The sequence below is a fragment of the Cladophialophora bantiana genome, assembly GCF_000835475.1.
Source record: "Cladophialophora bantiana CBS 173.52 unplaced genomic scaffold supercont1.7, whole genome shotgun sequence".
NCBI classification, from domain to species: domain Eukaryota; kingdom Fungi; phylum Ascomycota; class Eurotiomycetes; order Chaetothyriales; family Herpotrichiellaceae; genus Cladophialophora; species Cladophialophora bantiana.
Genome location: NW_015971581.1, coordinates 1,853,385 through 1,879,182, shown reverse-complemented (window position 1 = coordinate 1,879,182; position 25,798 = coordinate 1,853,385). Strand labels below are relative to the sequence as shown.

Below are 25,798 nucleotides of genomic sequence, written 5' to 3'. Positions count from 1 at the left end.
TACTAGGATTGTTGCTGAGAACCCTAACCCAGTTAGGATCAGTGAGGATCCTTAACATATTTACACCGTACCGACTTTAGTAGTAGATTCCTCTTTCGCTTACGTAAGTCTTACGCCGCTATCTCTCGGGGTATAGCCCTAATAAATGGGCTCTTACTTATCTTCGTCGTAATACTAATGTTTACGGAAGAACTACTCATCTCGAATCTCCTTTATCGATAGTAAGTCTCCCATTCGAATTAAGATCTCTTAGTTTAATAGATGATTTACGATCTTTCCGACACTATTTAGATTCTATGATAATATCTTTCGAAGAGGCCTAGGTCTAGGTAGTTCGTACGTAGTCTCTTTTATAGTCCGGGGACGTAATAATATTTAACGAGACTGGAAGGGCCTTAGTGAATCTCTCATTATAGTATTCTAAAAGGTTAGGTTACGTAACTACTTATTTTATATATTATATAGGGAAATTCTCGGCCTCTAATTAGTTAAGCTAATCGAACCTAGCGAATTATCTACGATCCCGTTATATATAATTTCTTTATTGGATCTCGCCCGTCGCGTTATATATCGTCTCGGTCCTTCTACCGGAGGTTCGTAAGCTCTAATTCGAGGGTATTTCGCTTACGTATATTCGTCTTATTAGGGAGCTAGACGCTTTCCTAGGGCATCTACGTAAGCTTTACTCTAGGGCTAGTCTATACGAATTCCTTTTAGATCTACAGTATTCGAGATACGGAAATTATCTTTAGAGTCGTTTAGGGTAGCGTAATTAGATCTCGATTTAGCTACGTAGACAATACTTAATCTCGCTTCTAGCGGCGTAGAATTAGGGTCTCGTATACTATAAGATCATCCGGACGTAACTCCCGAATTCTTATCGATCTCTCGCGTAATCTATTCTAATCTTTCTATCTTTATCTCTCTCGTAGGAATTAGTAGAGTAGATAAAGAACGATCTTAATCTCGGAACTTTCTAAGAGCGATTCTATATTTCGGATTAAGGTGTAACGCTTTTATAGCTTTCTAATATACTCACTAAGAGTTATCTCGTAGTACGTATTCCGGCTAGTTATAAAGAAAATAATTTTCTCTAGAACTACTCGAGTTCGAACTTCGTCGACTAGACTATCTATCGTAGTACTGCGATATTTCTTCGAATCGAACCGAACGATTCTAGAATTACTGGCCGCGCGAGAGCTAGATCGCTTCCTAAGGAACACCTTTTAATACCTTAATTAGTCGAGTTATAAAGTCTAGAGTAATAGCGTCTCGCGTCTAGATCGGCAGTATTAGTGCTCTTATTAAACGGAATAATTTCTCCACCGATTAGTTATTTCTCTTAGAGATAGAAGGTCGATTTACTAGCGACGAAATATTCTTATCGAACTTCGTTTTACTATCCGTGCGATCATTACGACGACGTTATTCTTACGATTCTTCCTTTCGAACGGCTAAAGATCGAGTCTTCCTTTCGTACGTTAGTTCTTAGAACTCCTCGTTAAGTACTCCTTACGTAAATTTCTTATTTTCATTATTAATATTCTATAGTTCTTTTATCTAATTCCAGTATTTCTAAAAGTTCGAATTCTCTAGCTTTCGATTCATTAAATTCTATTTCTTTCGAATCTTATCTATATAAATCTTTAGTAATTCTAATAAAAGAAGACGATAGTAAGTATAGTTAGTCTCGGCTCCAATTCTAATTAGATAAGTTATAGCCTTACGGAATTAACGGAGATATAGCTCTAGACTTTAAGACTTCTTCCGTCGATGCTTCGCGAGTGTCTAAAGATATTAAACACTCATTATTCGCTACACTTCGTTTCGATCTTTATATTCATCTAAGATCTTCTCTTTAAACTTTTTTTACTTCATTACGTTATACTTAGCGAGCTCTTTATAGCGTTCTTTCTCTACTTTAGATATAAAGCGAATAGACCTACGGATACGTTCTTCGCTTAATATAACCTAGTTATATTTATATAGTTCTTTAAACTCCTTAAAGAAAGAGATAGCGTTCTTCCCATTAAAGTATAGAAGATTATCACTCCCGTTCGAGCTCTAAGGCATTTCCCTTATTAATATTACGGTAGGAGGGACGTATAACGATTATACCGTCGAATCCGACGTCGATAGATCTTATAAGCTAATACTCGATATCGTAGAAGGCCCTAGCTTTCCTTTACTATTTAATCCTTCCGTAGACGACATTTTTCTTTATTAAATCGTTCTCACTTCTTCTCTTATAATCGAAATAGTGTAAAATCTTAATGGCGAAACTAAAAGATTTAGATATTTTATTATTTTTAGTACTTTTATTATTATTTTATTATTATTTTATTATTATTTTATTATTGTTTCTTCTCTTCTTCTCTTTATCTCTTCACCGACTTTCTCGTCGAGCTCCTTTCTTATCTTCACTAATAATTTCCATTAAAATTTTAGATTTACTTCCCGGTTAGTAGCGCTCTAACTTCGCTCATTTTAGCGAGTCTAGTCTAACCGCTCATTTTTATTATTTCTTAAGTAGATCCGCGTTCTTCGACTCCTCCTAAGCTTCTTAAGTTAGGAGTTTTTAGGGTTAAACGCATTTCTACATTCCTAGGAGATACTTCTCTCTCATTTCTTCTAGGTAGTCTAAATAGTCGTTAAGTCGTTGGTCTTCACCCCACACAGTGACAGTAAATATATATAGCTAGTAATCCTAAAAGACACCCCGAGTAGCGGTCTTCATGAACAGTTAGCGCAAATCGCTCCGTATAGCGGGACAGACTTGCTCAGCTAGTGATCTAAATGGTACACCCTGCGCAGCGGTTCTACATGTATAGCCAGTTTCTCCAGATTTAGTTAGATAGATAGGTAGGCAATTCTTCAGTTCTATTAGTCCAGCAAGCAGTTTAGTTCAGTTGTTTTTCGTAATTTTCTCCCACCGCTCGTAGAGAGACACCCATCTATAAGTATTCGCCGAAGATCTTGTTGGTGGCACCATTGAACTGGGGCGAGGCTACTAGTCATGGGCATCAACTCGTACGGCGGTGGGTATAGTCTCTCCTTGACGCGCACACTCAACTAGGGAAGTCCTCTCTGTTGGTAACTTGGTTACTTATGTTGTCTATGAAAGATAGTCCCCCAGAACTATATAAGAAGAACCATAGTCTAGGGTCGGCGCCCCAGCCAATCATAACTCTGTCCACCACTTCCAACTTCTCCCATTACACTATGAAACACTGTTGTACGTTTGCGCACAGAGGCATGCTCTATGCTTCGAGCCAATTCAAAATAAGTGGCACAGTCCAAGCACAGTCTGACAAGGTAGCGTGATGCACTATTAGATCGATGGTACTCTTCATTCAAAACAAGGATACTGTTTACCTTTAGCGATAGCGGTACGCCGTCGTTCGTCCTAGGGTGTTAGTTATATTCTGTGTAGCGGCTGCTTCGACATTATTGAGGAGTCTTGAAACATACATTTCGTGTCAGATTGTGCCCTTAATTTTGAATAAATCCCTTCCGTCTATGTGACTATTGCGAGGCGGTACCAAGGTCAAACCACTATCTTCATCCCAACACTGTTTGTCCCTTTCGAGGTCGAGGACGTCGAGCGGCGATGGCGCGAGGCGGAAAAGCGGGTATTCCTTACTGGTTCGGACACAATTGACGGCGGAATAAAGTCTTCCAGACTTGTCAAACACAACTCTCTGGGCCAGATAAACTGGCTCGGTAGGTCGAAAATGACTCTAGTAGACTCTACTCACGTCATAACCAGAATGCTCGATAAGTTACAGCCTGAGCCTATCTTCATTTTCTGTGGGCTGGGTTGACTTCAGAACATCGCAGAGGCGTAGAAGGTCCTCGATAAGTCAATATGTATGTTCCGCCTCTGGAAATCATCGGCTTCCGAGAACAACACACCAACTGCTCATCATACCCGATAGAAACGTTCAAGGCTTTGTTCGCGTAAACTCTACACCGACAACATCTTCTTCCTTCCGCCAATTGGACAAATTTCAAGCAGCTGTTCAATTTGTCCGTGCAACCCCATGGGGACGTATCCTGGGGCTCCTCGTTCCACCGCTTCCACTTCCAAGATATAAGAAGCCCTTCCTACGCCTTCGTCTAGGCAGATTTCAAGATTCCATTCTGCTTACTGACAGATCACGTTTGAGTGAACAGACCGCCCAACTCTCTGATTTACTATGCATACTAAGGTCATTGAGACATCCTTGGGTGTCGAGAAGGCTCATGATGAGTTGATCGATGACGAGGTCGCCGTCGAAAAGCTTGCGGCTTCAAAGACGTACGATTACTCGGGAGCAGCAGGCAAGACAGATCCTGCGGAAATTGCCCTCGTGAGGAAGCTTGACTGCCGAATCATGCCTATGCTCTGGGCAATGTATTTCATGAATTATGTGAGTAATGCTCCAGCGCAGTGCGCGCTCAGCTAACGTTTTGTGAAGCTGGATAAACAAGCAATTGCCTCAGCACGCCTCAACCAGTTAGAAGACGATATCGGCCTCACGGGTTCTGAATACAATACCTGCATTTCAATTCTCTTTGTTGGGTAGAAGAGTGATTCGAGCTTCGACGGTCAATTTTGCTGACTGGGCCATAGATACCTGTTGATGCAGTTGCCTTCCAACATGCTCATGGCATCCAAACAGATTCGACCATCAATCTACATGGGCTGTTGCATGTCTCTGTGGGCCGTGTGCTCGGCATGTACCGCCTTGGTGCAGAATTATCGTGGACTCGTGATCGCTCGCTTTTTTCTGGGAGTCGCTGAAGCACCTTGTGAGTTCTCATCCATGAATTGAGGCACCATGCTGACGTTCACAGTCTACCCTGGTGCCCTGTTCCTCCTGTCCATCTTCTACACACGAAAAGAGATCGCCACTCGCATTGCAATTCTGTATTCGGCCAACATTCTCTCCACCGCATTTTCTGGATTGATTGCGGCTGCCATATTTTCTACAATTGACGGGGCGCATGGAATCGAAGGCTGGAGATGGTGAGATTCTCGAAACATCTATTGCAACATTCGCTAACTAGTGGATAAGGCTCTTCATCATTGAAGGAGTCGTCACGTTTGGCATCGCGCTGCTGTCCATGTGGGCGTTGCCCGACCATCCCTCTTCAACACGCTGGCTTTCGGAGGGAGAAATGGCAATAGCACAAGAGAGAATTGCCCGGGATACTGTGGAGAGGACAGAATCTCAAGGCTCTTTTCAGAATTTGAAAGTCGCATTTTCAGACCCGAGACTCTATCTTTTGGCTTTGATGCAAAACCTCCATCTCTCTGCCGCCGGCTTCAACAACTTCTTCCCTACGGTCGTCGGTACTCTTGGATTCGATCGCACAATCACACTAGTTCTCACATGTCCGCCATTCGTGTTTGCAGCAATCTTTGGACCACTTCTTGCCCTCAGTTCCGGAAGATTTAATGAGCGGACATGGCACATCACTGCGGGAATGGCAATGGGGCTAGCGGGTTTTGTCATAGCAGCAGCGACTCTTAACACGGCTGCTCGGTATGTGGCCTGCTTCTTGTTCTCGGCTGGTGTTTATTCCGTCAACTCTTGCATCCTGGGATGGGTATCGGCGACGCTTGGACAAACGGCTGAAAAGAAAGCAATTTCCTTGTCGTTCGTCAACATCATGGCCAATGCATCTTACATCTACACTCCATACTTGTACCCGAGTTCTGACGGTCCGCGATACCTACCAGCTATGGGCGCCAATGCAGGCTTCACGGCGGGAACCGTCATTTGTGCGTGGGGACTGAAGATCTGGCTAATGGCAGAAAACAAGAAATTGAGAGCTAGGTCTGGTGATGGTGGACTTGCCTATGCTTACTGAAGACGATATCATGCGAGGGCGGTGAAGGCTGGCATAATGAGAGCTCATTCTGTGTCGGGTTCATAGGTTGATATCTCGTCCGCGCTGCCAGTGTCACCAGTTTGGCGCCTCTTTGCAGAATGGGAGGTAACTTGGCTCTGGGGCGACCGGGTTCGATATACGAAGCCCCTTGATTGAGTACGTAGAGATAACCCCAGGAATCTCAAGCCATGTCTCCAGGATTATGATAACGAAAGCGTGATAATTGAAAACACTCCACCTTCTTGGGTGGAAAATGGCTTACTGGCTGTGTGGTGTGGCTTATAAGCCGATTTTCCGAAAATCTACCGTTGACTGTTTAAAGTTCGTATGACAATAAATATGTTCTACATCTCCAATCCATTTCTATCCCTGTACTTGAAGTCTTCTCTGTGGTTAAATGGCAGACTTCCCCACGCCCGCGTACTATGTCGTCAAAGTCTATCGCTCCGATTGAAATAGGGTCGTTCACGGCCTCAACGCCTGAAAAGACGGAATTTATTGGCAGCGCAAGCGGAGTCTTTTTCGTCAACACCGTCTTTCGCGCCTTTGCCGGATCGGCTTACAGTTCCAAGGCGCTTGCTCCCAATGAGCAATCCACACAGAATGACCCCGGATCAGTCGACAGCCGACTCGTCGATCCAGACACTCCCATGCAACCGGACCACGAGGCCCTGGGAATGAGGATCCTTATCGAGAACGAAACTGGCCCGAACTCGTATGGCGTCAAAGGCCATGGACTAGGTGTTGCGCCAGAGCAAGAGTCAGCCAAGGAGCTCCTCGTACTGTACCTGAAGAACTGGCATCCTCTCTTCCCATTTCTACATGGGCCGACCCTCTATGAAACAATTCGCGCCTTGTATGAGACCGATGGGCCAAGGAAGCTGTCGCTAAGAAGCCGTTTATGCCATGCCATCATTTGTCAATGCGTGTTCAACATCGCAGCCCTTGACCAGCCAGAAGGCACTCTTGCTCTGGAATCACGACTGGACTCACCGGCAAAATTGCTCTCGCTCCTGGGATATGTTGCGAGCAACCACGATAATCGTTCATTGCAGGCCTTGCTCGCCGCCCAGCTCTACCTTGTTGCGACCATGTCTCTCCGAGCCGCGTCAACGATAGGAGGTACTCTGACGCGCGTGATGTTTCACGCAGGTTTCCACCGATGCGCTTTCCGATATCCACAATTATCACCTCACGAGTGCGATCTGCGGAAGAGGATTTTCTGGAGTGCCTACGTGCTGGACCGCTACTTGAGTCAAGCACTTGGTCATCCTCTGGGTATTCAAGATTCTGACCTGGATGTTTGCATCCCGGGGATGGACGAACTTCATAAGCCGGTCAAAACGAGCCAGCAAGTGTCATCTGCGAGTCGGGAGCCCGCTGAGGGAGTCCTGGCTCACCTGCCTCGTGGCCATCGCGGACGAGAGTCACGCTCGGAAGAAGCTACGGGCCCAGAAGATGCTGGCGGTCCTGCGACTGGTTCTGATTTGGAGTCATCGGATGCGAATTCACCAAATGATGTCAACATTTCACGGCCGTCCCATACTTCCCAGATCCTGGGTCACTATGTGCTCTATTGCCGGCTGACAGGCCAAGCACTCGAGATATTCCACATCTCGCTTCAGAACCGGACAATAAATGCAGAACGAATGATGGAGCTTCAGTCCAATGTTCACGCGTGGTGGAACGGTCTTCCCCAAGAGCTACAGGACGAGTACACCGGAGACGGGGTGAAGCTTGCTTCAACTTTTACCTTCTTCTTTTCAATACTGTATAATCATCTTTTGCTTCTCAGCAACCGTCCCTTTCTATCTCTTTCGCCGAAGTCATTGGAATTCAAATCGAGTCTGCAGACGTGTATTGCGGCAAGCCGACAGATTATTACGACCTCGCGGCGTCAACACGAGCGGGGTTTGGTTGTATCGTGGCCTGGAATGCTATCAGCGACATGGATGGCGGGCTTGGTTTTGGCTTTCGCTTGCACTTTAAAACGATACCCATTCAGCAAAGCCCAAAGGTGAGCGGAGTCTGTGGGCACTTTGGAATATGAGCTGATGCAATGCAGGGAGATCCAGGATTCAATTTGTAGTCTCTCAGCAATGGCAAAGAGCTGGAATAACGCGAGGCACTGTGCAGAGGCACTCCAGTCCCTCTTAGAGACTCTGACAACCCAATATAATGGGAGGCTTAGTGCCCTGACCTCTCCTCCGTCGTCCTCTAGCATGGGCGACCCAGGGACGGCAATGCTAGCAGCGATCGGAGGACCAACAGAGCCAATCGCTCCGCAGCTCCCTTTAAGTGAAACGAATGAACCTTGCAGGAAGAGGAAGAGGACCAGCCAGGAGCAACAACGACAGAACCGGCCACAAGGCGAGTTACCTGATGTAAGAAATGGCCGCTCGAATCAATCTCAAACAATCAACCAAGATTTTGACCAATTGCCGAGCCTTAACAGTGGAGCAATGTTCCCCATTCTTGAATACACAGGCCCGGATTTTGGCTTCAGCAATGGACAGTATCCAACCATGGACGACTTTGAGTTCCTCGGTCTGCCGGTTTCGGATGATCTGTACCCAAACAATCCTGGTGCCTTTGGTAATATTGGCTGGGAGGCAATGGCTAATGGTTCTGGGAACATGCAAAGCTGGGCCGTTTGGGGCACCCCAAAGTACTGAGCGAAAGATAATTTGCACTCTGTCATCTGATGACCCCTTCCCCCTGTTGTCCAGCTTGATCACATCCTCTCACCAAAGGAAAGTCTCTTGAAACTCTTTGGAGAACGAAAATTTACTGACTACGGATTCTCGATCAGCTGTGGAGGCGGATGGTCGTCGATTTGGTGCATCAGTCATCTGCGGCGCAATATAAGAGGCATCAGAAAGGTTTTGGGAACTTGGCACTTTCGCCACGGATGCCTGGGCCATCTCTTCGTCCATTGGAGAAGGTGGACCTTGATCTTGCGCTTCACCCGGACTGTTTGTCAGGTGCGAGTGCTGTTCTTGATCCTGCCCCAAGTTGGTCGTCTCCATTAGAGGCGGACTTTCAATTTGTTGCTTCCACGTAAGTACATCTTCGATGGTATATAGAGGAAACTGTTCCCAGTATGCGATGGCGGATTTCTTCTCCTCGGTGGTGCCCAAAGTCCCGACGGAGAGATGTTGTGGTATTCGATCTTGTACTTCGGGAGAAAAGGCTGCTGTCAGGTTTTCTTGGGGGCAAGCCGAGAGAATTCGCCAGAGCACACGTTCGGTCTCCTTCAGTCGGATCTCAAGAGCTTCGATGTATCCTTTCGCAGGACCTCTGTTGCCCGTCGAAAGTCAGCAGGGTCATCGTCTGCCATAATTCCCAACACCCCGACTATGCCGGAGTTACTGACCTCTTCTGGCTTCTCGGCCATGAGCAGGTCTGGACAAGACTTCTACAGCGGCTGCAAACGGGTCTTGATGTCGTCAGTGGCACGAACAGCAGGAAGTTATGGTAGCAACACACCTGTTGCCATCACACTAGAAAGCTTTGTCAATATTGATTCCAACTAATCACCCATAAACGGACTGGACACATCACAAAACCCGACGACTGACCTTCTGTTTCCTTGCCCTACAGGCATAGCAAGCCGAGCGGCTTCTGGACCCCGAAGCGCCTTCGGAAGAGGTCTTGGGCTGACGCATCGGCTAGCGCAGGCAAAAGGCCACAAGCGATCTTCTCGGGACTGGGGTTGGCGTCAAGCAAGTCAACTTGCTTTGAACGACCGGCGTCGGCATAAAATTGTTTTTCTGGTGTTGTTCATTCAGCAGTTCCAAGACCGTCAGGTGCGATAAGTCAAGTGTTGATTGAGCTGCGGTCAGAAAATTTGCCGATCGGACAATCTTTTTACCGTGCCGCTGATTCAGGAGCGGAAATGAACACAGGCATTCTGATATATATGCCATGGAGGATGTGAGAAGTCAAGCAGAGTACTGTCACCAAACTGTTTTCAGACCCCAACAGATTGCTTGATCATGTTCGACGACTTCGAGACATTCGATATCATCACACAGACATCTCCCGTGGTGACGATTCATGGTGTTAGGAGCAAAGACGGTGGGCTCAACGTCCCACCTCTCCTTCTTCTGCATGGTTTCCCACAGACTCACCATATCTGGGACTCTGTGGCTCGTCGGCTGCGCTCCCAGTTCGAGATAATTGCCCTCGACCTCCGCGGATATGGAGAGTCGTCTACCCCCACGGAGCTGGCAAGTTATGCAAAAAGCGCAATGGCACAAGATTGTGTCAAGGTGATGGAGAAGCTCGGTTTTGATTCGTTCTTCATCTGTGCACATGATAGGGGGGCAAGAGTGGCGCATAAGTTGTGCGTTGACTATCCGCACAAAGTGAGAAAGGCAATTTTTCTGGACATATGTCCCACCCTGACGATGTATACATCAACAAACTTCGAATTTGCGAGATCTTACTTTCATTGGTTCTTCCTGATTCAGAAAGAACCATTTCCAGAAACCATGATGTCCCAAAATCCCAGACGGTTTGCAGAGTTGTTCATGGGTGGAAGACAAGCGAGTGGCCTGGGCATCTTCAAGCCGGAATGTTTCGATCATTATGTCCACAATCTAGGAGATCCGGCGATAGTGCATGCCATGTGCCAGGATTATCGAGCAAGTGCTTCTTTGGACATGGACGAGGCAAGGGAAGACCTCAAAAACAACAGACTCATTCAATGTCCGTTAGTGGTGCTTTGGAGTCGTCATGGCGTCATTGAAAAATGCTTTGATGCAGTGTCTGAGTGGAAAATGGTCACAGCTGCAGATGTTAGTGTCGAAGGGTGCAGCATTGACTCAGGCCATTACATTCCGGAGCAATCTCCCGTCGAAGTTGTGAGGACAATCGAGAAGTTCTTCTTGTGAGTTCTCAGCAAACGATGCTGGCAAGTATGACCGCACGCAGCTAGGGACGAATTGCTTTCATCCTGAGTGGTGGAGCTTCCAGCAAAAAAGCATATACTTCGGGATCGTATCTAAAATCTTGAGGCCATGGAAAATTAATTGAAGGTTGCGCAGAAAGGCGGAATGCTGAAATTTATGTTGATCATCTGCGCCTCGCTCACGCTATGCTGTAGTTTATTGTCGACGGATACATTCGTATCACTCGACGGCTGAAATCTGCTCTACACAATTCAAAAGTATGCTCGAAGAACGACGCCATCGAGGCGTCCATGCGGGAATGGCTGGATTCATTCGACACAGCCTGCTTCAGGGCCATTAACAACCACAACCACCTCTTCCTCCTGGAGGCATGCTGGGCGAGTTCGGCAAGCAGCCGACGCGAGTTGACCCTTAGATAGATAGCACCGACTAGACGAGACACAGGTAGTCGTTCTCCGCAGGAACAGCCCCCGGATGACTCTGGGACCTCCACGACCCTCCCCCGCCTTTTGCACGTCGACCGACCTCCTCTCATTGCCAATGGCAACGTCATGTCCAGTGTTCGGGGCGGATGTGGCGCGGACAAAGACGGAGTAGCGACGCTCTATCTAACTCACCAGAATTTCCCATTGGACAAGCGGCATTTTCCTGGCTCCCTCAACGCAGCTTGCTCAAAACAAATCTTTAGATCGAGATTGGCTGCAGCGGGGGGATGCCGGCCGGTCGAGGCCCGGGCGAGGTTTGACGTGAGAGGGTATCAAAATGGTATATACGAAAGGACAGCCACCCCATCACATGGAGCTGGTACTTCACCGCCTCGCTGGGATCAAGGAGGGCTCACCTTGAGAGATAATTGAACACATATATCCCTTTGTTGCAAAATAGACGTTGGAAAGTAAAGGAGACGTATCGTTGATGGTCCTTTTCCACAATGGGCCTACTCAGCTCGGAAGTCGCTATCCGCCTTACGGTGGTCCTTCTCCCAGCTCTCATTATCTATTGGCTCCTCTATCCGTGGTACTTTTCGCCCTTGCGGAAAATCCCAGGTCCTTGGTACGCGGTCTACACAAAATGGTGGCTCGTCTACAAAACCTGGCGTGGAGTCCGTGCAAAAACCATCCATGATCTTCATCTCAAGTACGGCCCCTGGGTACGTGTCGCACCGGACGAGATATCGACTTCGGACAGTAAGGCGATAGCGCCCATCTACGGCGTCAACTCCGAGTTCACGAAGACGGCGTTCTACACATACCAGCTGCGCGGCATACCTGAGCTCTTCACCATGTCAGACCGCAAGGCCCATGCCAAACGACGGCGCGAGTTGGCCCACCTGTTTTCCATGTCCACGATCACCGAGTACGAGGACATCATCGCAGGGAATGTCCTCGAATGTATGGACCTCATTGCTGCAGAAGGAAAGGCCGGCAAGGCCAGTAACCTCTACGACTGGTGGCACTATCTGTCCATGGACATCATCTGCGAACTCTCCTTCGGGTTGGGGTTTGATATGCTTCACAAGGGAGCGGTCAATCCATACATCCAGGACATGTATGGATCACTCACGATCGAGCCCATCCGGTGGCACTTTGGGTGGTTGAACCGATACGCAAGCTGGGCACCGTTCAAATTTGTCCGGGACGCCGAGGCCTGTAGCGTCCGGGGATTTGAAAGAGGCACCAAGATTGTGCAAGAATATAAACGGAAAGAGGACAAAGGCCAACGCAAAGATCTGCTGCAGAAGATGATCAACGCGAGAGATGAAAATGACCAACCTCTCCCAGAAAACGACTTGAACATCCAGTCCACCAGTTTCATCCTCGCGGGCTCCCATACCACCTCTTCGTCACTGACCTGGATTGTCTGGCGCATCCTTTCGAACCCTGATATCTACCAGAAGCTTAACGAGGAGCTCGATGCGGCTCTCGGGACCGAGGATCGTTACGCTGTCCCACCACATTCCAAGCTGGACGGGCTCACTTACCTCAACTGCATTATCAAAGAAGGTCTGCGGATTGACACCTCGGTGCCGGGCTCGACGCCTCGATACGTCCCTCCCGAGGGCGCGGTGCTCGGCGGCTACAACCTGCCTGGGAGCACCATCGTCTCGATCCAAGCATACACCACTCACCGACAGCCCGACGTCTTTCCAGACCCCGACAGATTCTGGCCCGAGCGCTGGCTAGACGAGACGCCGGAAATGCGACATCTCTACGTCCCCTTTGGGGCTGACGGCCCACGGAAATGCATCGGGATCCACCTGGCATACATGGAACTGCGCGTCATTCTTGCCGCATTGTTCCACCGGTTTGATCTTCGTTTCGCAGGACCAGTCTCGGACGAGAGTATGGACATGCATGAGCTGTGGCTTGCCGCCCCAGCGGGACAGAACCTCAGCGTCATCGCCACGGAGAAGGAGTAGAAGGAAGAAGGCGAGGATCGAACCTTTGACCAGCGGAAGTGGAATTCTTTATACGGGCGTCGGCGTTGACTTGATGTAAATCGAAGCTCCCGATGTGTGTAACGCTTTACGATGGTTGGCGATGCGGGCGAGTAGGAGAAGGTTTGGAATGAATAAGGTATCGATCATCATCCGTGTGTCACTTGCCATTGGCCGCGGAGGAATCAACTCCAGAAGGACTTAGATGCAGGTTGTTGGCGTCGGCTTCTACGCAATCCGCGCCTTCGCACAGGTACGTATATTTATGTCAATACTGTCTGTGCGGCGTCGTGTTCTTTGCTCTTTGCATGCCTTTTAGCAGTTCTTTGGAAAGCGTTGAGGAAAGTCCTCTTCCCCGGGCAAGCCAGTTATCCGCGCAAGGATATATCGAATTCGCCAGGGCTGTTCGTATTCGAGGAGGAACGTTGCTCCGAAAGTTTCAGGCAATGTGTTCTAGAAGGCTAGCCGTTTGGGCCGCCTAGCCGGTGACCCAGGGGCCGAGCGAGTGAATGATTTGTACCTAAATGTTCCTGGGAGGGGCGTCAGACATGCCAAGGGCAACTTGTACCCAAGTCTGGTGGGCTGGTGGGTTTAAAAGCCGGCACGAAGATGGCAGCCCACGAGACAGATCAACCCACTGACGCGCCACCCGCGACTTCGCCTCATTCGTTCCCTCAAATTCCCGCTTCGAACAATCGTCATTATAATATATATCTCCATCTCCCTCACACCACGTATGTCATTGAACCCCTTGCACTCTTTCGTACAATATCACAACCATGGGGTCGATGGTGTGGGAAAGGCTATGGCTACGCCTCAAGCCCGTCGTGTGGCCGCGCTGGACATGGAGATACGTTCTTTGCTGCTGTGTTGCCACCTACGTTGCCTACTGCACCCTTTTCTCTGCTCCAGCCTTGTCATCGAGGCTGCCGCCGTACACTGGTCCTTATTCCGTTGGAGCAATTGATGTCGAGGTCCCCGTCGAGACGCGGTCTATTCACAATGCAACATTCAAAGACGGCGGCCATCCAGCCTTCGAGTTAGAAACTGTCTTATTCACTCTCTATTATCCCGCCGACAAAGACGCCGTTTCTTCCAAACCACATCATTTCTGGGTCCCGAAACCACTCAGAGTGACCGGCAAGGGATATGCTCGGGTCGCTCGCATCAGCAACTTCGTCACTAATGCAATGCTCACGTTTGGGTTGTGGGCGTTGGTGGGAAGCACCAAAATCCCAGCACATGTCGATGTACCTCTCCATCAATCCCCAGTCGTGCTCCAGTTGCCAGATTTCCAAGACTACCCTGTCACACATGAGAATGGATTTCCGGTCCTGGTCTTTTCGCATGGAATGGCCAGCTCTCGAACTCAGTACACCCAGTATGTCGGGGAGTTGGCAAGTCGTGGTGTTGTTGTGGCTGCCATAGAGCACCGGGATGGCAGTGGACCGGGTACCGTGATCATGAAGCACGGCGCAAAACCTCGGGTTTTACATCATTTCGACGTCCGCCACTTGAAGTAAGTCCATCTGCTACAACATTCCTAACAATACCTGACTGGCAGCAGAAGTGACTCTCAGTTGGACGGGGACCGATTTAAGCAAGCTCAGCTCGATTTTCGGCAAGCCGAAGTCGAGGAGACTGTTCGAACACTGGAGCACATCAACAGGGGTGGAGGCGACGAAGTTTTTGTGGCGAATTCCCGATCTGAAGGCGAATATTTGCATCAGTGGGAAGGACGACTAGCCCTGAACAATACCACCATGGGAGGACACTCATTTGGAGCCACCCTTGCAGTAAGTTAGATCTCGACACATCGCTGGCGCCTTTTCCCTATCTCTAACATCGCACAGCTCCAGACATTGAAGCAAGGTCCTTCGAAACTTCTCCCGTTTCAAGGTGCAGTCGCTCTTGATCCGTAAGTCATGTCCGTCTATCCCGATTGGATCTCCTGACCGCCGGCAGTGGTAAACAAAGCGGCCCCCTCAACCACGATGTTCAAGTTCCGACACTGATCCTCCATTCAAATTCATGGTCGAAAAGCCATTCCATCTTCTTCGGCAGACCGCATTTCGATGTGGTCAAGGACGTCGTCCAAGGCGTCCTGAGGAGAGGAAAGGATGCATGGTTCCTGACATCCTGTACGTGAATTCTTCTCCACCCCTGATGTCCACCCGGGTAAGTAAGTGACTGACCCCTCTTGCAGTGGGCACATCCCATCCATCAGTCACGGATGCACCGCTGATCCAGCCATGGCTACTTCGGTGGACAACGGGCTCCACGATCGATGCGCACGAGGGCGTCAATCAATACGTCAAAGTGTCAGAGAGATTCCTGAGGTATCAAAGCACGGGGACAAAGCGAGGCATCCTGTCAGAATGTGTCACGCATCCCGAGTACAACGTGGAAGACAAGAACAGGACAGACTTTTGGGGGCCGTTGCCAGAGGCCTTCCGCAAATACTGGCAAATCCACGTCGCGCCGTGCGGTCCGGAGGACGGAGAGGTATAACGACGCATTCGATTGATCTTGAATACATTCTAAATCGGCACTGGGAGGGTCTTTGCAAGTATACTATAAGGATTAAGCTTGGGTTTTGTGACGAATGGACGAATGAATAGATATAATGCCCCATCGTGAATGACCTACGAGGTACTCCAGGCGAGTTGGAGTAATCGAAGTGGCGTGACTGTTCACCCAGCCACATATAAACAAGCACAATTCCAAGTTAATGTCACGCCTTGAAGACAATTCCGATTGGCCTTTATTATTTATTGGATGACCTATGATGGAATAACGTGACTCGTTCTTCTCCTGTCGTTCTCGTGCTCTTCGAGTTTTCTTCTTCTTGTACTTCCACTCCAAAACAGGTGACGCACAATATGGTCAATGAAGAGATACCAAGTCGCTGAAGCATCTACTTGTGTCTAAACCTACTTGTTAATTACAATTTACCCAACTCCTTCCGGTTCTTCACGGCCTGATCATACTCGGCGTCGATATCATCTGTCCAGACCCATCGCATGCGGTCAATCACGCGCTTGTGAATCTCTGGCACGCATTGGTCAAAAGGCAGGTCCTTCATTATATCCGCCTGGGCCTGATAGACCTCGACAGCATCTCTGGATGTCCGCTGAACCTTTTGTGCGCGCGGCAGGCGCACAGCTTGGTACACATCAGCCCAGGCCTCGAGGCTATCTTGCCGGGAAGATGAAGTGCGAAAGTAGTCCTGCAGTGCTCGACCCAGGATGTATCCGTCCTCAATGGCTTGGCCTGCTCCGGCGCCTTTATGGCCTATCAGCTCGTGCGGAATCAGATGGTGTTTCAGGAAAAAACACTGACCTTGGTGAGGAGTCATGGCATGAGCAGCATCTCCCAGGAGCACAACCTTGCCTCCTAGATACACCCATTGATCCAGCGGCTTTCGATCGTTTATCAGCCATTTTGAGGGCTGCTCTGACATCAACTGGATGACCTTCTGGACTCTCTCCTCAAAGCCCTTGAACGCCTCAAAGACGTCCTCTTTCTTGCCTACGGCCGTCCAGCTTTCCCTGAGATCGCCCAGATTCTCCTCCTTCTCGGCAACGAACGCAACGATGTTGAGCGTCTTGTTGCATGAGATGGGGAAGCAGAGAAAGTGCCGGTTCTTTCCTAGCCATGTTACTGAATACGTTTCAAACCCCCACCAGTCCTCGATCTCGGATATGGGCACCAATCCACGGTAGGCGATCCTCCCACTGTAATCGGGATTGTCACTCGTGAATTGTGCTCTGACGGCAGAATGTATGCCGTCGCAGCCAACCACCAAACTGGCCGTGGCAGTTGCCCCATCCTCAAATTCGATCAAGACCTCATCTCCTTGCTCCTGTAAGGCTGTGTCAGCTTGTCAACCCACGCGGTGTGGATGGCACCATACCGTGAGTTTCCGACACCGTTTATTGGTATGGAGCCTGGCCGCGTTCTTCTGCTTCACAATATCGACCAACAGGTCGAGAAACTCGGCTCGATGCACCGGCAACTGCTTGACGTCTTCCGTGTCTACCGACGGCACTGTCACGACATCCGTGCCGTCGTCGAATTTGCGAAATGTGATCCAGATGCCGCTCCGTTTCCCTGCAATTTTTGATATAGTATCCCCAATGCCGATTTTATGCAGCAATTTTGCAGCATTGACGCCGATGCCAACGCCGGCGCCTATCTCCTTGTACTCCGGAGCTTGCTCGTAGACATCTATGTCGACTGCGGAGCCACAATGATGATGGAGGGAGAGGGCAGCACATAGCCCACCAATCCCGCCACCTATCACAGCGACCTTTAGCGGAGAGCGGTTGATTGCCGAAGACATTCTCGGCGTGTAACAGGTCCAGGATTCCTACTCAGGCGTCTGGACTATTATTGGACGACTGGCTCGTTTCTCAGAGGGTGCATAAAGTCTTGGGTTTCTTGCAGGCTCAGGGATCACCTCAAACAAGCGGCGGGCACATCTCCAAATATAGTCCGCCACTCAGCCTTTATCGGCACAAGAACCAAGCAATGACGAGACTGATGGAAGCTGTGCTCGTGCCTCCTCGGGAACAGAGTTCTGGGGTTTGGCCGAGACACGAAGCTTCCAATGAAACAAGAGTTTCTCAAGCCTGTGGGGAAAAGCTTGTGCAGGATCCGGATACAGAACCATTTCTCCCCAAGCAAAAGGTATGTTTGGACTACATATTTGTTGCCCTCACGCCCAGAAGCTACCATCATGCAGGCCAAGACGCCTTGTACGGCCTGCGACGTGCTTCTTCTCCTCATAATGCCCCATCTCAATGTGCCGAACGAGGCAGCTTCACTAGCAAAGAGGTCAGGAGGTCGAGAAGCAAGCCCACTTCCCCACACAACCCTGCCATGTCAATACCCAGCATCTGTAAGCATACATACAACTACCGAGCACACAGATCTCCACTCCCTTTACCTGCCTAGGCAGGTGCAAGTCTTTTGACCGACCCCAGCTCCATATCTTTACCATGGCTGGGGACGAGAGGGCGTTCCCTTCTTGCTCAACATTCTCTACCTTGGTCAATCGCTGAAATTAGCACTATTGTTGTTTTCTTGCTGTCATTTTCTCGACCAAAATTTCACGTACTACACCATGGCGTCTCTCCAGGGAAAGGCAGAGGTCGTGCATATGGAGCAGGACAAGTCGTCGTCTGAAGGAGCTACTGTCGACATTGCCGAGGCCAAACAAATTGACGAGGGAGAAGGGACATCAGATCTCAAGCTTGACAAGCGTGGCCTTCCTCTTGTACCGCAACCATCAGATCGCAGGGATGATCCGCTTGTACGTGAGGCGCTCGCGGGAGGCTTGATGGGGCAAACTCTTTCTCCGAAACATCTACTGATTGATTCTAGAACTGGTCACCAATGCTCAAATTGTTCGTCCTGTTGCAAGTCAGCTGGCTCGCTTTTCTGGGACCCATGGCTGGCGCGATCGTCAACCCGGCCTTTGTGCCATTGAGCAAGCAGTTTGACATCACTGTGGTCCAGGCCTCGTACGAGCTTACTGTATATATCGTCTCTGCAGGCATAGGGCCCCTATTCACCGTGCCACTGGCCAACGTTTATGGCCGAAGACCTGTCTACATTCTCGGCAATCTTGTGGCCGCCGTCACCAACATCGCTGCAGGGTATTGCAACACGTGGACCGGGATCATGGTAACGCGTGTGTTCAACGGCATCGGCGCCGGCTCTCCGGGCGCCATAGGGGCTGCGACAGTCTGCGACATGTACTATCTGCACGAGCGTGGATTTTACATGGGCATCTTCACATTCCTTCTCACTAACGGGCCTCATGCCGCCTCTTTGTTCGGTGGCTTTATCGCCCAGAGTCTGGGTTGGAGGTGGTGCTTTTTGATTCCAGTAAGTCCGTCAATATGGCACCGGTCTTGCACAGCTTTTCTAACGATCCTTTTTTCTTTAAACAGGGTTATATCCAGCTCGGCACGTTCGTCTTGACGCTTTTCTGCCTACCAGAAACAATCTACTCTCGTCGGTCCAACACCAGCAGCCGACGGGAACGATCTTTCATGGACCTCCTGCTCTTCAGACATTCTGGCTTGCAGGACCGCAAGCTCCGTTTCGGCGACTTCCTCCGGCCGTTTTACATGCTGAAGTACCTGTCGATTGTGATTCCGGGCTTCTACTACATGACGGCTTTCGGGTTCGGGTCGGTGCTGTTCGCCGCGACAGGGTCGAGCCTGTTCCGCACTGTATACCACTTCGACGTCGCGCAGACGGGAATGCTGCTTAGCATCCCGCTCCTCATTGGCTGTTTGCTGGGCGAAATGAGCGCAGGCTGGCTCACGGATTACATGGTCTACCGATACGCCAAACACCACGGTGGTAGACGGGAGCCAGAACCGCGCATCAACGCGGTGGTCCTGGCGGTCTTGTGTCCGATCGGAATCATCATCGACGGCATCTGTTTGTCGCATTTTAAGACCGTCCCGTGGGTCGGCGCGGCGTTTGGCATGGGCATTGCGAACTTTGGCCTCCAGATCGCGACGACAGTCACCTACAGCTACTGCACAGACGTATGTGGCCACCCCAGCGCCAATACTCCGGGATATAAACGGCTGACATTTTGCGAAACAGTGTTACAAGCCACAGAGTTCCGAAATATCCAGCATTCTCAACGTGTTCCGCAACGTCTTCTCCATGACCATCTCATTCTACGCGTGAGTAAACTCTACCCCGTCCTTATCTTGTCCTTTCTGGCTCGCACCTGAAGGCTATATATATACTGACGCACGCGACCTCGTCCAACAAACACAGGATCCCATTCGGCGAGAAGATCCAGTATCAGTACGCATGGCTGACTTTTGCCTTGATCCACGTCGTATTCCTGGTGCCCATGGTTCTGCTCCGGTTCAAAGGCACACAGTGGAGGAACAGTGCGTGGCAGAAGCCTCCGACTTTCCACAACGATATCTAGCCTGCCTCGATCTCTATATTGCTCGCCTGCTTGTCTGCTTCATCCATCCCCTATAGAGACCGGAAGCAGATACACACAGCCTCGCCATGTCATTCAACCTCTCGGGCTGGTCTTCCCATGTTTGCTGCGGCAAGACGCGGAAGGCGATGGACTGTCCACCTATCCCACTGATGGTTACACACAGGGTTCTGGAGCAGAATAGAGCGAGAGAGTTGAAATAGCCGGAAGTCAATCAAACTGAAGCCTGAGGAACAAAGGGAACACTGGGCAGCCTTGCAGCCTTGCAGCCTCGGTGGCGCAGAGGAAAGTAAAGAAAGTCCTCCAACACCGTGAAGCCAAAAAATCTGTGAAGACTTGCCATCATGTAGAAATTCCGCCCTTTCCCCCCTTTTCCTCCTTTTCCTCCTCCTCTGACAAAACCTTGGTCCATGTCCTGCAGGGATGGGTTTTGTCCACCTGGATCACCCTAGTCCCGCAGCAGCTCTTTTCGCTGATTGACTTTGGTTTGTTGTCCGAGAACTCGTTTTTAAAGGGGGGGCTGGGGCTGAGGCTGGAGTTCATTTGGACAGAAACGAGCCGAGGTGAGAGTACTTGGTAAATATGTCTCATTGATTGGTTTGAGCGAAAGTCACCCGGCGCTGGGAGGACCCACACGCGTCACACACACTCTCCCGCGTATATACTCACGCCTCACAATTTGATGCTCTTGACCAGGTTCGTCTTTATGCCCGTCGCCTCACCGCCGTAGCCGCCGCGGCCTTCGCCGCCTTTATACAGGGCTCTCATGGATCCCAACTTCTTCATCTTCTCGTCGAACTTCTTCCTCTTCTTGACGCGCGGGTTGCGGACCTCCTTCTTCCTCTTCGGCGCTAGCCCTTTGTTCTTCTCGATCGCGTACGTGATCTTTCTCTTGCCGTCCGGCCCGATCTGTTCTTCTTCGTGGACCTGGGCGCCTTGTCTGGCGGCTTCGGCGTAGGCTTGGGCCCTGGCTCGCTTCTCTGCTTTCTTCTGCTTGGAGGTTGTGACTAGCATGTCGTAGTACTCGTTGGCCTCGTCATTGATTCTCCGACCGGCGTCGACATCCTCGTCATTGATATCATCAAGTGCTTCCCTCTCATTGGCGGCTACCCTCCCCCTCTGCTCCGCCTCGCGCAACAAGCGCTCCTGCTTGTCTCGGATGCGCTCTTTGTAGGGTAGATCGTCATCGCCTCCGGCCTGTCGCGACGCTGCGCCTCGTTTGTTGGCTTTCTGCGCGATCTGTGAGGTGTAGAATCTCAGACTCTTCCTTCGTCGAGCCTTCTCTGCAGCTTCCTCTTGAGTCAAAGGGGCTTCGTCTCCAAAGTCAGACTCTTCTTCCACCGGTTGCTGCATTGAAGACGCCAGGAGTTCTTGCAGCTCATTTCTCTTTGACTTCTTGACCTTCTTCGATTTGGTGCTCACAGCTGGAGGCTCTGGAGAGAGTGGTTCTGGCAACGGCAGCTTCGTTTTTGTCTTCTTTATGACGGATGGTCGAGAAACCTCCGGAGCTAGATTCTGCGGTTTTATGGTTGGTGGTTTGGTCTCCTGTATTTCAAGGGTATCTATTGGGCGAAGCAATTCAGCTTCTTCCCACAGCTGGCGGCAGCGAACCAGATTTGACATTATGGGATGGTCTCGAAGCTCTCCCGGTGCCAATGCCAAGCCAGTCTTGGTGGAAGTGAGGAGCGCAAGGTACATCGCCACGGCCCCTAGGTATGCCGACAACGCTCGAAATTTGGTGACGGTGACACCTCCATCGTTGTCTGGCTCCATCTCAGCTTCTTTTTTAACTGACTGGTAAGTGTCTTGCAATGAAAGAAAATCCTTTGTGAGCGGCTCGAATTCGGGGTATCTCGATTTCAGAATTTTGATGCGTTCGTCGACGGTCGCATTCTCGGGGATCTGAAGTTCAGGCAGTTTCTCCACTGCTGGCCGCTTCTCTTGTGTTTGCAGACTATCAGCAACCCATGCGCTTTCATCTAACCCAAAGTCTGCCTCAGTCATGCTCTTGAGCTGCTTCAGCTGCAGCCTCCTGGCCTCTTGTTCTTCTTCCAATGCATCAGCTTCGGTCTCGATTATATCGGCACTGTAGTAGTCGGCCTTGGATGTTCCCCAATAGCCTTCTTCTTCCTCTTCCTCGTCTTCTTCAGCCTGGCCGTTCGCACTCTCGTCATCTTCGGACTCATCTTCAGTAGCCTGCTCCTGATAGACCTCCTCATCAGACGGTTCCAAGTCTCGCCCTTGTTCTTGCAGCTTCCTTCTCCTCTTTGCACTGGGCTCCTCATCCAGGAGAACTTTATCTCGTCCTGCAAAGAACTCATCTTCCGAGTCATTGAAGGTTTCGTCTGCGTCATAACGATCATTTTGTGGTCGTCGTGCAGAGGTTTCGACCACACGCACAGCCTTTCTCTTTTTAGACATGTCAAGAGGCTGCCACAGAAGATTTTCTTTTCGCAGATCAGTAGTTAAATCTGGTTTGTTATTTCCCTAGGCGGATGTGGTCAACAATTGTAGAAACTTTTTTTCGGGGGAGCGCAGGCTTGGCGTACGCAACGGCGAGCAAGGCGAGCTAAATCGACGCTGGCAAGGCTGAGCAAGGCTGAGCTCACCTAAGCGTTCACCCGACCGCGCTGCTTTTATAACTACGCCACCCCACCGAGGGATGCGTGGAACTGACTGTTGCCTCGTAGCTTGCTCGTAGCTTTCCATCGTCTACAAAATAGTTGCGCACAGATCTGTTACGTGATCAAGGGGCAGAACAAAAGAACTTGGAAGCCTTCATGGCTCATCTTGCAAATCTTCTATATCTCGAAAAGCATCTGCCGCAAAACTGGTGGACTCGTACGCTCAAAGCCACTACCGGAGCACGTCTTAGAGCGATTCAAAAAACAAAGCTGGTCCTGCCAGAGGAGAAGCTTTGCCGCATATGCAAAATTGTCGAATGGGAGTATCTTTTGTTGGGTAGCGTTGATACAGGCTTCAAGAAGGCTTATGCAGAGACAGTATGTCTCGGATCTCGTTCAGCAGTTGAACAACGAGCCGCATCCTTCTGCCCGTTTTGCGGTGAGATTGTTACCACATTGCTCGCCGATATTGACCAAAGATACCAAAGCACCCAAACTTTCGAAGGCTGCGTACATTTGGATGTCAACGAAACTGAAACCCAACAGGTAGCCCCGGGTAACCACAAGTCATACTGCCTCAACGTCTCGGTTCGGCCGACGGAAAACTTGAAGAGCCATGACATTGGTGTCGTGTCAAACGATGAAGACACGCCTTTAGCACAACGAGGCTTCGCCTCTAGAATCATGTTTTCCCTAGTCGACAATAACATGTCTGCATATAGATCCGTCCCACCGCGTGTTGATTACACGAAATGCCAAAAGTGGCTCAAAAACTGCCTTCAGGAGCATGAATCTTGCAATACTGCGGAACCCGGTGATCGAAACAGCCCGATCAAGCTCATCGACGTGGTGGCGCGGCGCGTGGTAAAGTTTTCCAAGAAAAATGACATTAAATACGCCACCCTAAGCTATGTCTGTGGTCCTAGCTATTCCGTCTTCATTCTCCAAAGCAGTCTGGACTGGACATATGATGCGAGTGGGAATCGTTGTCACCCTCTGCCAGCCGGAATTCCCGCCACAATCGAAGATGCGATGACCGTTACTCAAAGCCTTGGTCTAAACTATCTCTGGGTTGATTCGATCTGTATTGCACAAGATGATGAGGATGAGAAACGAGCCCAAATCGATCTTATGTTCAATATTTATAGCGACGCCACTCTTTGCATCGTGTCTGCGGCGGGCAAAGACTCTCACACACCACTACCCGGAGTCTCTGTTCCCCGAGCACTTCAACCAATGCGAAAAGTGAAAATCAAGGATGGGATGGATGTAGGCGTACCATTTCCCGCTTTGGGCTCGGTTCTGTCGACGTGCCGCTACATGGGCCGTGCCTGGACGTATCAAGAACTTCTCCTATCGAAGCGGATTCTCTTCTTTACCACGGCAGAGGTTTTCTACTATTGCGCCCTGTCGACTCACCACGAGTCCCGGCTCGAGCAACCAGGAGGGCACCCAGAAGCCCAAACATGGGCCAGCCTTGCTCCCGAGTCGAACTCCCACCTAATCGGCAATGCCGTGGCTATGCGCAGGACCACGGATCCAGCGGATCTTTGTCGCTTGTTCGCAGCGGCCGCCCAGGAGTATAGTTCGAGAAGTTTGACGTACCAGGAAGATTCCATCAGGGCGTTCCGGGGCGTGCTGTCAATGTTTTGCCAGCTCCTGAACGGTCCAGCGACAAGTGCATGCCCGGACTGCATGGTCTTGAACAGCCTCACTTGGAGGGACCCACGCACAAACACCTCCTCTTCCCAATTAGCAAAGCGTCGAATGTGCTCTGATTCACCCCAGACCGCAGTATTACCGTCATGGGTCTGGTGTAGCTTCGACGGGCCGGTGAAGATGACTTCGATTCCATACTGTTACTCTCAATCTGTGTGTAACATCTTCGCCTTTGCAAATAAGACCGATGAATGGGCGATGCTCTTTCCGAAGATCGCTGCCGGAGAATGCTGCACCTGTAGCCATCCAGAGCACAAGATCAAAGTTCGTAACCCCATGCCATTGCCTGTCAAGACGAAAGCCATCACCTTCCCCATCCTTGCCGAAGGGGACGACGAACTCATCCCCGGCCAAGCAGACCTCTCGACCTCTGAGGGGGTGACTCTCGGTCCCTGCGACTTCCGCGGACAATCCTCGCTGGACCAGCTACACGGATCGACTGTCACTCTCATGCAATTATTCTCTGAGGTCGAAACCAAACCAGCTCCACACGTGACCGCGCTCGTCCTCAAGACTTGCAGGCTGCAGGACAGCGTCGACACCGTCTTGGGTTCGTCCGAGCTTCAAGGCAAGATCACCAACCTCCTGTCGCCTGTCCGCAACATTCCTCAGATTGCAACAGACCCTCCGATACCAGACGTCGCGGCCCACAAGACATTTGGACGGAGCCTAGTCAGCTTCGGCTGCCCTGAGTCTCTTCAAATCCAAGCTGGGACGGTGCCGGCACTTGAGAACGTCCTGGTCGGAGCCAGGATTGGAATTGCATATGTTAGCTGCAAGCAGTGGATTCGGCTACAGCCGAAGGACTCTGTGGTGTTTTTAATCTGATACGGAGGCTTTGTTACTCACTTGCCACCCGTAGAGCTCTTCGGAACAACCTATTTGGATAGCGGGTTAGACTATTTGAAAGGCTGAAATAAAAGACTGGATCTCATGGACGTCGGGTCACTCTGTTCCCGAAGGAGGGTTGAGTCCAGCATGAATCTACCGAGTACCGTATGACATGGTAGCGCAAGCGAGGCTGGTGAAAATGAGCAGGTAGATGCCTAGCTTCACAATTAACGTGGTAATAGGCGCTTATTTACTCAAGATATATTTTCGGCAACTGTTACGTCGAGCAAAGGCGAATTGAGAAGGTCGCCGTCGAAAGGGGAAGTCGAAATATGCTTCCAGTGGGCCTATTGACCCCCCTGAATACGAAGGATTTTCGACTCATTCGGCAAGCGCTCCTCCA

General features: G+C 50.1%; 10 protein-coding genes across 10 annotated transcripts; 7 read left to right on the top strand and 3 right to left on the bottom strand.

Moving 5' to 3' along the window:
• Window positions 1-4,199: 4,199 nt before the first annotated feature.
• Window positions 4,200-5,859, top strand: Z519_05672 (uncharacterized protein; the record flags this gene model as incomplete). Its single annotated transcript, XM_016763412.1, has 5 exons — window positions 4,200-4,412; window positions 4,461-4,564; window positions 4,616-4,794; window positions 4,840-5,011; window positions 5,061-5,859. 5 exons carry the CDS (start codon window positions 4,200-4,202, stop codon window positions 5,857-5,859), a joined length of 1,467 nt encoding a protein of 488 aa, XP_016621025.1.
• Window positions 5,860-6,305: 446 nt separating this feature from the next.
• On the top strand, window positions 6,306-8,555 carry Z519_05671 (uncharacterized protein; the record flags this gene model as incomplete). The annotated part of the gene is made up of 2 exons (XM_016763411.1): window positions 6,306-7,897; window positions 7,946-8,555. 2 exons carry the CDS (start codon window positions 6,306-6,308, stop codon window positions 8,553-8,555), a joined length of 2,202 nt encoding a protein of 733 aa, XP_016621024.1.
• A 69-nt stretch (window positions 8,556-8,624) lies between these two features.
• Window positions 8,625-9,277, bottom strand: Z519_05670 (uncharacterized protein; the record flags this gene model as incomplete). The annotated part of the gene is made up of 2 exons (XM_016763410.1): window positions 8,625-9,180; window positions 9,231-9,277. 2 exons carry the CDS (start codon window positions 9,275-9,277, stop codon window positions 8,625-8,627), a joined length of 603 nt encoding a protein of 200 aa, XP_016621023.1.
• A 601-nt stretch (window positions 9,278-9,878) lies between these two features.
• On the top strand, window positions 9,879-10,778 carry Z519_05669 (uncharacterized protein; the record flags this gene model as incomplete). Its single annotated transcript, XM_016763409.1, has 1 exon — window positions 9,879-10,778. The coding sequence occupies one exon, from the start codon at window positions 9,879-9,881 to the stop codon at window positions 10,776-10,778; it is 900 nt and encodes a 299-aa protein (XP_016621022.1).
• A 949-nt stretch (window positions 10,779-11,727) lies between these two features.
• Z519_05668 (uncharacterized protein) lies at window positions 11,728-13,215 on the top strand (the record flags this gene model as incomplete). Its single annotated transcript, XM_016763408.1, has 1 exon — window positions 11,728-13,215. One exon carries the CDS (start codon window positions 11,728-11,730, stop codon window positions 13,213-13,215), a length of 1,488 nt encoding a protein of 495 aa, XP_016621021.1.
• A 797-nt stretch (window positions 13,216-14,012) lies between these two features.
• On the top strand, window positions 14,013-15,744 carry Z519_05667 (uncharacterized protein; the record flags this gene model as incomplete). Its single annotated transcript, XM_016763407.1, has 5 exons — window positions 14,013-14,752; window positions 14,801-15,029; window positions 15,087-15,151; window positions 15,199-15,374; window positions 15,440-15,744. 5 exons carry the CDS (start codon window positions 14,013-14,015, stop codon window positions 15,742-15,744), a joined length of 1,515 nt encoding a protein of 504 aa, XP_016621020.1.
• Window positions 15,745-16,177: 433 nt separating this feature from the next.
• Z519_05666 (uncharacterized protein) lies at window positions 16,178-17,578 on the bottom strand (the record flags this gene model as incomplete). Its single annotated transcript, XM_016763406.1, has 3 exons — window positions 16,178-16,518; window positions 16,576-17,098; window positions 17,150-17,578. The coding sequence occupies 3 exons, from the start codon at window positions 17,576-17,578 to the stop codon at window positions 16,178-16,180; spliced, it is 1,293 nt and encodes a 430-aa protein (XP_016621019.1).
• A 783-nt stretch (window positions 17,579-18,361) lies between these two features.
• Z519_05665 (uncharacterized protein) lies at window positions 18,362-20,203 on the top strand (the record flags this gene model as incomplete). Its single annotated transcript, XM_016763405.1, has 5 exons — window positions 18,362-18,550; window positions 18,622-19,128; window positions 19,194-19,802; window positions 19,864-19,946; window positions 20,044-20,203. 5 exons carry the CDS (start codon window positions 18,362-18,364, stop codon window positions 20,201-20,203), a joined length of 1,548 nt encoding a protein of 515 aa, XP_016621018.1.
• A 690-nt stretch (window positions 20,204-20,893) lies between these two features.
• On the bottom strand, window positions 20,894-22,642 carry Z519_05664 (uncharacterized protein; the record flags this gene model as incomplete). The annotated part of the gene is made up of 1 exon (XM_016763404.1): window positions 20,894-22,642. One exon carries the CDS (start codon window positions 22,640-22,642, stop codon window positions 20,894-20,896), a length of 1,749 nt encoding a protein of 582 aa, XP_016621017.1.
• Window positions 22,643-23,001: 359 nt separating this feature from the next.
• On the top strand, window positions 23,002-25,392 carry Z519_05663 (uncharacterized protein; the record flags this gene model as incomplete). The annotated part of the gene is made up of 1 exon (XM_016763403.1): window positions 23,002-25,392. The coding sequence occupies one exon, from the start codon at window positions 23,002-23,004 to the stop codon at window positions 25,390-25,392; it is 2,391 nt and encodes a 796-aa protein (XP_016621016.1).
• Between the last annotated feature and the right edge of the window lie 406 nt (window positions 25,393-25,798).